Genomic DNA, 11,639 nt, shown 5'->3' with positions numbered 1-11,639 from the left:
TCCACCATCCTCATTTTTAATGCATCTAACGTGGTCCAAATCTCTTCATCCTTTCTCTTATTTTAGTAATCCTGTAAATATCTTTTTTCCCGTCCATTGTATTTAGGCTCTCATGTAGGGCATCATAAATCTTCGCCCTTGCTTTCCCCACAATCTTCTTAGCTTCCTTTCTGGCTGTGTAGCACCTTACTTTATCTTCTGCATTGTTAGTCCTTTGGCAAGATTCAAAACAATCCTTCTTAATCATATGCTTGCTATGGGTTCAAAATAGGTTTAGAGAATTTTAAATTGCTTGGATGTAGACAAGGTTCAAGGCACTAGGATACTTTAAAAAGACACAACTTTTTTGTTAAGTGACTATATTCAATTGGCAATTTTGTTAGACTAGGGGCTTTCTAGGTTTTTGGATGGATAATGAATGAGTAGGGGTGTCAAAAAAGCCCGATCAACCCGAACCAGCCCTAGCTCGCCCTGAGCCCGAACAGGGCTTGGGCTGAGATTTCAGCCCATAGGGTGGGTTAGGGTTGAGATTTTCAGGCTCGAGTCAGGGTTGGGTTGGGCTTGGGTTGAGGTCTCAACCCAACCCAACCCAATCCAATCCAACCCTACCCAACCCAACCCAACCCAACCATGTTTATTAAGTATATAATCATATAAATATGCTAATAATTATTAATGGGTACTTGTAGAAAAAAGTCTTTCGTTTTCCACAATCTACACGTATACGAAAACTTTGGTCTTTGGCCTTTGCAATGCATCAAGATCAAGCAACCAAGTAACCGATAGTATTGGGTTGGATTGGATTGGGTCAAACCCAAGCCCAATCAGGGTTCATTAGGGCTGGGTTGGGTTGGGCTGAACCCGATAGGGTTGGGCCTGGGCTGAGATATCCCAGCCCGACCTAGGGTTGGGCTGGCCTTGGGTTGAGTTAAGAGACCTTAGGCCCAACCCAGCCCATTGACTAAATTGAGAAGGGTGTAATGGAGATTTTGCAAAGATGAGCTGTTTATGGTACATTATGTCCTTCCCATCGTGAAGTAATGATATCAGAACTGTTTCTGGTTTTTTTGAATATCCTTTTCATATTGATTCCTGGTTGTTCCACTGCTGACTCCCCCACCCCTTCTATTTTAGTGGCATTCACTGTCTCGGTGGCATAATAGACTCATTCATTACATTCATGTTTTGCTGTTGCAGCATGCCTATCGTGATGGTCGCCTGGAAGAAGTTGTTCTGCGGCATCTTGGATCTGAAGATGGAAACAGTGTAATTGCTAAAGACATAAGGTTTGAGTTACTTCATGCTCTCTTTTCCACTTGATTCGTTTCTGAGGTTGTTCCTTTTTATTTCCTTTATTTCTTACTGAGTATATGGTTATTCCAGGCTTTCTGAATTCCTTGGTAATTTGCATCTAAGGTGATAAGAACTGGCTGGGAAAGCTTCCAAGGTATGGTGTGTTGTCTGCAATCTGCTTTCCCTGTTTGTTTCTACCTCATGTGTCTATTATATGTGTTATCCAGAACATGAAGGGAAAATCTGCTCCCATATTATTAAAACTGATACCATAGTTATATCATAAACTTATGATGGTAATCTCACCCTTTGTTATGGTTGATGGTGATTTCAACTTTATCTCCCACGATTTCACTCCCTGAGGTTTATTGTTTCTTTTTTGAGGTCACAGGTCTCGGGTAAATTGGTCTTGGCATAGCCTGATTCTTTTGGTTCATTTTATTGCCAGGATATTCACTTTGGTTAGAATGAATTCCATTGAAGTCTTAAAAAGCTGCTTTTTCTGACTTGTCTCCATATGGGTAGGTTTTTAATTTTTATTGCAGAATATGTATGACTTGAAGTGCGTAAATTTATCTTATCTGTTGTCCTTTTTGCACTTCACTCTGGCAAAAGGTGAGGTCATTCATATGACTGAGATTGCAGTAATTATCTTATTACCCTAAATAGATTTTTTTAAGGAGTGAAATCATAGTTGTCACAGTGCCTAATTGATCCTAGGCATTGAAGGGGGGACAAAGATCAAGGTGACACCAACAAAGTGCTAAAGCGCTGCCTAGGCAAAGGCACCTTTCTAGCAAAGGCCTAGACACCAAGGCAACGACCTTGACAACTATGAGTGAAAAATGTCACAAGTATTTCTAAGTGTAACCGTTACATATTCAATGTTCCAAATGAATAATTGTGGAGACATCTCAAGACAACCCATTGGACATGGAGATAATTATGTCATAAATAAGTCTGGGCTGACCTTTTTGGGGACAAAGATCAAGGTGACACCAACAAAGTGCTAAAGTGCTGCCTAGGCAAAGGCACCTTTCCAGCAAAGGCCTAGACACCAAGGCAATGACCTTGACAACTATGAGTGAAAAATGTCACTAGTATTTCTAAGTGTAACCGTTACATATTCAATGTTCCAAATGAATAATTGTGGAGACATCTCAAGACAACCCATTGGACATGGAGATAATTATGTCATGAATAAGTCTGGGCTGACCTTTTTGAGGACTTGAGTGCAGAACCCTGTTATGGTGAAGGGTTTTGCCGAGCTGCCCCCTTTAAAGAAGCCCGAGCATCACACCTGAAAGTCTCATGAATTCTAGAACGTTGACTTTGATTTAATTAGACAATATCCCATGGCATTGGCTTAGGTGCTTATGTATCGACTTTCAACTTGGGGTCTCCTCCTTATATAATCAAACTTTAGACTTTAGGTGTTGTATATGACATAGCTAGTAGCCAAATGGTTCTTGAAATGGTGCTTGTTTGGTCTCATCCTTGTATCATGAGATTTGGCATCAGGTGGGGCCTCTATGTTTTCTTTGATTCTTGTACCCAGCAATGGCAATTGCATTTGGTGGGTTAATCAAGGCCTAGTAAGGCCAGCTCATGACTGGTGTATGGAGGTTCTGTGGCGAATTTTCACTGATGGGACATTTAATTAACCCACTGTCCTAGTCCAGTTGTTCTGGTTTATACTCTTTTTCTCTTTTGGATTTGTCGGCAGCAACCGATGGGTTTCTACTGCCATTTCAGGAGACGGTGGTCAACATCTTGCTCAGTTGCAAAGCTTCTTTAGCTTGGATCTTTGGAGGGCTTGTTAAAGATTTGCTTCAGGCTCTCCTAGGGACACAAGAACATGGAGACGATGAACTGGGTATAGGTCCTTTATTAGTTGCCATGTTGGAAGTGAAGAAAGAAATTTGGAAGTAGGTAAATAGATCAATCAGCTACTCGAAACAACCCCCCCCTGCGGTGGGGCCCAAAAAAAGAAGGAAAAATCACACTTGCCTCCACACACACACAAGGAATTAAAAAAAAAAAAAATCTTAAATTATTGACATGCTTCTGAATCAATGATCTTGTGGTTTTGGTTCATTAGGTTTTGTTTTCTGCATTGAATATGCATGTCTGTCTGTCTGTGTGTTTTGTCTCTCTATGAAGTAATCTTGAAATTGAGGTATTGTTACTGATTCATTGTTCTTTTGCCAGTGACTCATTCTGAAGTTGGTTGCTGGGGACCCAAAAGCTGGACTTAAACGGGAATGTATTAATAAACAGCTTTCACTATGAACTAAGGTGGTTAGGGAAGAAATGGATGAAACAAAATGGATTATTATGCTGAGGCTTGAAGATTTTTGAGAATTTCCTTTTGGAGCATTGTCTCATGGATCCCCAATGGTAGCATCCTTGAAAGGGTTCACAATAATGTGCAATGAATAGTTGTGCATGTACGTGGCGATCTCCAGACCGTCATTGTTACATTAAGACTCAATATATATATATATATATATATACGGGTTTAGCTATTAAATTTGTCAATATGATGAGATTTTATAGGAAAATATCTTTGGAAGTTTGTATGTTCATGAATTATTCCAGAGGAACAATACTATGGCATTAGTTATGCAGGCATGAAATTGTGCTTTGCAGAGCAGAAGTAACAGATTTTCTGTTTTTCTTTTTTAAAAATTTAATTAGTAACTGGAAATTCTTTGCATAACGTTTCTAATGGGAGTTGAAGATTAGTTGTGGTTTGTGTGTTTTACTTAAAAGATATAATGAGAAAGTTTTTCTTCACCCGGGGTGAATAGAGAATCTCTTCATCCAAAGTGTTTCAACATGTTGATTGGAATTCTGGAATGGTGAGTGTTATCATTACTCTCTCCCTGTATTGTTGTAGGTCCAAGACGCCATTTTTGAAGTTCAATCAGAGGGGTTAGATCTTGTGGATTAAGAGATTCTCTCGTCACCCTCGGATATCATATGAACAAAATGCAGAATGGTGTGGGTACAAGGATTTAAAACCTATTATGGAAGAATACATTGGGAAACTACCAAATCCTGATCCCAATATTGATCAATGCTTGGCCGGAGTATAGTTGTATTGGGTCGGGATCAGCTCAATTGTTGGTATAGTCCTGTATTGGCTGGACCAGCGCTAGCCAATCCTGATCCTGATTGGAAGTTCAGTCCCCGACTCTTGAATCCTTTATTGTGGCTGAAAGCTTAGAAGGATTCAGGAAAATTGTATTTTAGCAAGATACTAAAGGCCCTACTGAAGATTCAAAAAGCGAGTACTGGAATGGGAAAGGTTTGTAGACTCTATGCCGCAGTCGAGCAAATGGATACGCTAATGCACAATGGCTTTTGCTCATCACACTCAAAGTAAGTCGAAGTGTGCTAGCAGCAATCAAACTACTGGGCATGCTAACTTTATGCTGAAGCATTTATGTGGTAGGGGGAAAAGATGTGGTTTCTCCATTTAAAAAAAAAAAAACCAAAATAGTTTCTGTGGGAGGGTATGGGCCCTACGTCGAGACATGGAGGCAAAATGATCAACATGCCCCTCATGAGATGAAAAACGATGCCTCTATTGATGATTTCTCTTGGATGAGGCATTTCCATTGCCCTTGCACACATGCAGGAGCCGTACTTCCCCTCAGAAAACACTTAAACCTTAAAAAAAAAAAAAGAAGTAGCTATGCACAAGAATCTTAGATAATAATTACTGTTTAATTTTGAATCATAATTTGTTCTAAACGACAAATCCATGGGTTTCATGACTGCTATAGAGAATCAACTGATGCATTTATGAGAAATGAGGTGAGAGTCACAGATCTTTCTTCTAAGAACCTCTAGATTATCATATTCGAAGAGTCTTTAGCATGATAGATCACTAGAACCTGAAAAAACACAAGTGGGTACCTTGATATCCTTCGTAAGCCAAACAGTAATTGTAAAAAGAAGGAAGTATTATTCCATCTTTAATTGGAGACACCAAATCTATCACAAAGCTTCATCTATGCTGTTTTTGTTTATTTTTACATTATTTTCCTACTTGTAAGGTTGCTCTGGAGTGGTAAGATTACTAGGTTTCGTCTATTGGTAATATAGTTTAGATTTGTCTTCTAAGAGTACACTAATTTTTCTTAGTTTCGTCTATGGAGCCTAAAAGCTTCAACCATGGCATCGCATGGCATGGCAGTAATGTCTCTTGCCGCCTTCTTCTATGGCTAAATGGAAGCGAACCTACCACCTTTCTTTTTCAAGGTTGAGCTTGGTCAATGGAAGCTAATGCTATGCCCTTGTTCAAGAGAAAGCGAGGACTTTCTTTTAGCTACCGGCCCAAACAAAAGAGATTAGCTTCTTGATCGATCGATTGATTAGATCGACGGGTCGGTGTGAATGGTACAAGGGGGGTTGATTGAAGTGTGAGATCAGACAGACCAAGCAAGACACTGCTGTAGGATTGGACATCTATCTCACCACGACAATGACTGTGGAAGGAATGCCATTCTTTCTTACGGCTCGTTCACTCTAAGTGTAGTGTCTTAACTTTTACATGAATTTGAAAGTGGATTAGATCGGGCAAGTGGTCTCAATTGGAGATGGGATTGCAAGTGTTTATGGACTGAATGAGATTCCAAGGGAAATGGTTGAATTTGCTAGCGATGTGAAAGGAATAACATTGAATCTTGAGAATGAGAATGTAGGTATTATTGTCAACTGAATCCCTGGAGGGAAGATCGTTAACGGAACTCTTTGAATCTATTACTAAGCTTGTGCTTGAGCTCTATGAAAAGAAATTGTAATCTTACTTTTTTACCCTTTGTGTATAACGTGCTTTTTTTTTCCCCTTCAATGAGATTAAATCCTGCCATTTCATATGTAAATTTGAAAAATATGCAAAACAATAACAACTATATAATGTTAAGCTATTTTGGAATTATTTTGATTTTTTTTTTTTTCTAACTTAAGTAACTTTTGGGAATAAAAATCACAGTTAGAAACTCAGAATTTGACTTGGGCTAGCCACTCGAGTTAAGTAAGAAATTTGGAAACCTGGTCAAGAGTCATGTAAACTTGGCCTAGTAAAAAATGACCAGACTTGATTGTTTTCCTGAGTCACATAAAACTCGGCGAGTCAAGTCATCTTTCTAAATATGGTCTAACCTAAATACTAAACCAATCAAACATCAAAAAATCTTGTCCAATCTCCATTGTCCTCTACCCCAACTTTGATACTAAAGTCTCATTTTCCAAAACCTAGGTGACGATTATGCCAATCCCATTTTCGTTATGCTCTTTGTCAGTTCCCTGTTGATGGCCATATCGAAGGTTAGTGGATTTCAGTATGTGGATCTAACTGAGATTTGTGTTTGGTTTTTCTGTTTTTTTTTAGATGTCTTTTTACAAACTTTTTTTTTTTATAATATAAACATGACCTTTTAGCCCAAAAAAAAAAGGCCACAAGCCCTCAGCTGCATTATGTTTTTCTAAGTTATAATATTTGAAAAAAAAAAAAAACCAAAAGACAACGTAGCTCCTACACCTAGACATATGGGCAGGTAAAATGACCTCCCAACCCATGTAAGACAGAAATCCAACTGTTTTTTATGTTTTCATAACTTCATGTGTGCTTTCATTGCACAGGGGCCACTATGCCATTAGGGGAATCCTCTCCCCCGTATTTATGACAAGGGCTTTATGGTTTTGTCCTCTCCCCCCATTCCAACTTTATGGCAAGGGATTTATGGTTTGTCCTCTCTACTCATTCCAATTCTACTTCCTTTCTCGGATAGTATCCCGTTCTAACTGTTCATGTGTCTTTATTGGCCACTACCAAAAAAAAAAAAATTGTGCCTTTATTGGCCATTCTAACTCTTCATGTGTGTATTTATTGGGAAGGGAACAAAGAACATGGAACAGAAAACAGGGAACAGAATGTACACTTTTATGTCATGTCCCAAAAGAATAATGTAAATTTTGAACTTCTCCAAGAGTATTGAAACTACTATACTGCCCCCTATCATGAAAAGTTGTTCGTTCTTGAGGGCTTATACGTATTCTTATCAAAATTATAATAAACATGACTCATTTGATCAAGCTTGACTCTTTCTGATCTCTGGGTTTTGAGTAGGAGGAGTTAAGCCGAAAAACCTGATTTAACTATCAAAAAAACTAGGAAATCAAAAGAAGAATACAACTTCACAATTTATAATTTTATTGATAACATGATACACCCTTGACAAAGTGATACACTATACACTAGATGGGAATCTCTTATTTCACCCTCGGTGAAATGTGGGCTTGCAATGGATTTTTCATAACTACTGTGAACTCTAGCTTCTCTGACAAGTCAACACCAACTCCCTCAACAGCCGTCCATTTGTAATCTTTGATCAAATTTGCCACAAAAAACTCCAGATGCAGCACAGCTAACCCAAGTCCTGGGCAAATCCTCCTCCCAGCACCAAATGGCATCATTTTAATCTCCTTGGTCCCTGTTATATCAAACCCTTCCCCTTCATCACCCAAGAACCTCTCTGGTTTAAACTCCATTGGCTCTTTCCAAACCTTTGGATCCCTCCCCATCTCTGCAACCATGAAATTCACTGCAGCGTTTTTTGGTATAACATGGCCGTCCAACACAATATCTTCAGTGACAGCATGTGGCAACACAAAGTGACCTGGTGGGTGTCTCCTTAGCCCTTCCAAAACAATAGCTTTCAAGTACGGCATCTTGCCCAAATCATCTTCTTTGATCTCTTCTTCACCTTTACCCACAACTCCTTTGATTTCTGAATACAGCTTTTCTTGGGTTTCTTGATGCTTCACCAGGTTAGCCATGATCCATTGAAGTGCATTAGATGTTGTGTCCGTACCAGCATTTAGAAACTCTGAACAAAGAGTCACCATTTCTTGTTCTGTGAGATTTCGTCCCCCTTCATCATCTGGGATTTGAAGATTGAACAGTGTATCGATGTAAGAGACGAAGAGTTCATCTGGGTTCACTGGCTTCTTCTCCTTTCGGGCTCTAATTAGAGAGCCTATAACAGAGTCCTGTCTCTGACGCATATCAAGCAATTTCTGCCAACGATTTCTGAAAAAGATTTTCCCCAATGCAGGGAAGAACGCAAGAACACTGAAGAAGCGGAAACTAACAAGTAATGTTCTCTCTACATCTTCGATTTCTCTGATGACCTTTTCATCAAGTTTTTCCCCAAAGCACATGAAAACCAGTAAACAGAACATAACGTACTGAAAGGTAGCCATTACACGCACAGGCTCACCAGATTCACCGTGGAATCTGAGCCTTTCCTTGAGGATTTCCAATACCCATTTGCGGGCATTAGAATAGGATTTAACCTTAGAAGGATGGAGAAGCTCAGAGGTGAGATTCCGACGAAGGACTCGCCAAAGAGGACCATACGCGGCAGAATTGATGTTGTGTTGGTTAGTAGTGATGATGCGGCTAGAAGCAGAGGCTGGTGGGCGGTGGGCAAAGGCGGCACCATTCTCTACAAGGGCTTGATGGGCGAGAGATTGGTTTGTGATGAAGATGGCAGGGCGAGAGCCAATATGGAGGGTAATGATAGGGCCATACTTGTGGCGGAGGCTTTGGAGGATTGGTTCAAGATCAGTGAAGGATTTGTATAGCCAGAGTAAGTTACCAATTATAGGTACTTTAGGAGGGCCTGGTGGGAGGGAGAGGTTTGTTTGCTTGGGTTTACAATTGGAGGAGAGATGGAGGAAGGATTTGAGAGCTGAGCAGAGACAGAGAGAAAGGAAGATGATGAACCAGACCTCCATTAGAGCTCTTTGAAAATATGAAAAGAAGGATAAATGAAAGAGGTTTGGTAATGGTGTAATGAGTATTAATATTTGTAACGTGTGGTATAGAATTTGCAGGGATAATGTTTGATGGAAGTGGACAAATCACAAATGAGAAAGCAACAATTCAGTGGTTATGAGTGTCACATTTGAGGGCCATCGGGTCATTTCAAAATAAGAAAAAGAGAGACATAAGTGTGGATCAGATTCTTTTATGAGAACTATTTTTGTACGATCTGATCCACACACATGGAATCCATTATAGGATTTTTCTTGTGTGTATTCCATGTGTGTGAATCAGGATCATGCGAGAATGATTCTTATACAAGAACTTGATCCGCTATCTTTCTTGCCACCTATCTCTTTAAGTTTTCAGAGTTTTGAGATTCTTTGTTTGTACTAATTTAACTCTTTAATGTATGAAATAGATTATTAATAAAATGGATTATTCCAATGTCATGACTTATTGCAATGAAATCATTTTGATTATGGACCATGTATGGAGTATTCATAAATTTTTGCCATGTCCTTACCCTCATGCAAAAGAGGACAATATGGTATAATCCTTGAAATGATGGTACATTGGGAGATAGCTTTTTTTTTTTTTTTATCCGAAAAAGAAAACATACAAAACAACATATTAGATAGTGTTCTTTAACCTTATTTTTCCTACCATAGCCCTATAGGCTACTTGTTTCACCATATTAATTACAGGATCATTAGTATGTACACAAAAAATGGGCTTGAAAAGCCAATGTTCCAATTCAATTCCGAGAGAAAGGGTTGCCCATGGCCAAACCAAAAAATTATGAGGTTGCATTAAGCGCTCTAGTCCATCCAAATCACTCCATATACTTTGCACCTTCTATCCTTCCTTGACTATTTCGTTAAGTTCGATCAAAAGTCCTTGCGCAATTGCTTCAGTACCCTCTTCTGTCATGACATAATTGGCAAGAGAGAATAAGCATTTACCTTTAGAGAATAGAGCAGTGGCCCAGCCGGATATATGAAGATACTTATTAGATACAACAGTTGCTATAAGAGTATTTTGAGAAAAGTGTGATCTAGTATTGACGGTAGGAATTATGGGTTCAAATTCTGTTACCTGCATATCGTTCATCACTGACCCATTTGTTCTAATGGTCAAGAAATTTACCTGGTTCAATATGGAGACCAGGTTTGGGGACTTTAAGCCCATGGTAACTGAATTCCTATGTATCCACAAGAAATAACAGGTTATGACAAAAGTGTTGAAAAAGAGTTTCCAATCCTTCTTCACAAGGTTACAAGAATTAAAAAAGTACATTATGGAACATTCAACTGATGCAAAATGCAAACACTCAACTCTCAAGCCCAAAGGGCCAGCGGCTCACACATGTTGTCAAGATTCACAAGAGAAGAAAACATGGAAAATGTTTTCCTGCTCATTGTGACATAGACCACAAGAAGTGTCTATATCTATTCATTTTCACAGGGTGTCCTTTGTAGGGATTCCTTCCACAGCCAATCTCCAAAAGAACAGCTTAAATTTGGGATGTAAATTGAGTTTCCAAAAGAATCGTCACCATTGAGAGCATAGTGATAAGCAAATACACATGTTATAGCATCCAATAGTGTTAGTACTTGTGCTAGTGATGAGGTAATTAGCAGCAATTTTGGTGGTTAGATGCCCGCTTTGATAAGTAGCACCACCATCTATTAGGTTCATTGGAAATTGGAATTCTATAAATCAGATTTGCAGTATGAGCAGACAAAAAAGACTATGATAAGTTCATATTCCATTGTGAATTGTATATAAATTTTCCAACTTTATCCAAAAGAGCATTAGAGGACACATTATAATGGGCATGTTGAAGAAAAAGAATTTCAGGCCTACGAATCCACGAAGACCAAAAGAAATTAGAGTTCCCATTACCTATTTTCATATGAATCATATTCTTCAAGATGGGAAGAATACTTACTATAGCGTTCCGACATGGAGAACCCCTAGCCTTTAAAGTCCGCTAGTCAAATACAGACCTGGTCGGGAAGTATTTGGCCTTGAGAATTCTTGACCATAAGCTTGAGGGGTTACTTAGGAGCAGCCATCCTAATTTGATGAGAAGGGGCCTTATTCTGTGTTACGGAATCTCTCAACCCAAGGCCACCCATAGATTTAGGCTTGCAGATCTTCCTCCATCCAATAAGATGGGATTTTCTATGTGATCTGGAATCCCCATTCCAAAAATGAAGGTAAATGGAATCCAATTCCCTACATATAATTTTAAGAATAACAAAACCCAACATTAGATAGGATGGAATGGATGAAAGGGGGTAGATTGAATAAGGATATTCCAACCATCATAAGATAAAAGGTTGGCTTCCGAAAGTTGTCAACTTATTGTTGACACGATGAACCAGATTATGGAACTATAATCTTTTAGAGCGGCTGTGAAACAGTTTAGTACCCAAGTAGGTGGCATCCACATCCATTTCATTTATGCCAATAATCCTACTCAAGGAAAGCCTAA

At 39.0% G+C, this 11,639-nt stretch overlaps 1 protein-coding gene and 1 long non-coding RNA gene across 2 annotated transcripts; one reads left to right on the top strand and one right to left on the bottom strand.

Annotated features, from left to right (window-relative positions):
* The first annotated feature begins 1,156 nt into the window (after window positions 1-1,156).
* Window positions 1,157-4,049, top strand: LOC122062003. Its single transcript, XR_006134766.1, has 3 exons — window positions 1,157-1,286; window positions 1,384-1,447; window positions 3,505-4,049. It is a non-coding gene; the product is annotated as an uncharacterized LOC122062003 (long non-coding RNA).
* A 3,437-nt stretch (window positions 4,050-7,486) lies between these two features.
* LOC122061312 (cytochrome P450 89A2-like) lies at window positions 7,487-9,189 on the bottom strand. The gene has a single exon (XM_042624539.1). The coding sequence runs from the start codon at window positions 9,106-9,108 to the stop codon at window positions 7,579-7,581; it is 1,530 nt and encodes a 509-aa protein (XP_042480473.1). The 5' UTR covers window positions 9,109-9,189; the 3' UTR covers window positions 7,487-7,578.
* Window positions 9,190-11,639: the final 2,450 nt, after the last annotated feature.

The sequence above is a fragment of the Macadamia integrifolia genome, chromosome 14 (genome assembly GCF_013358625.1).
Source record: "Macadamia integrifolia cultivar HAES 741 chromosome 14, SCU_Mint_v3, whole genome shotgun sequence".
Lineage (NCBI taxonomy): Eukaryota > Viridiplantae > Streptophyta > Magnoliopsida > Proteales > Proteaceae > Macadamia > Macadamia integrifolia.
This window is presented reverse-complemented; position numbering and strand designations above follow the sequence as displayed.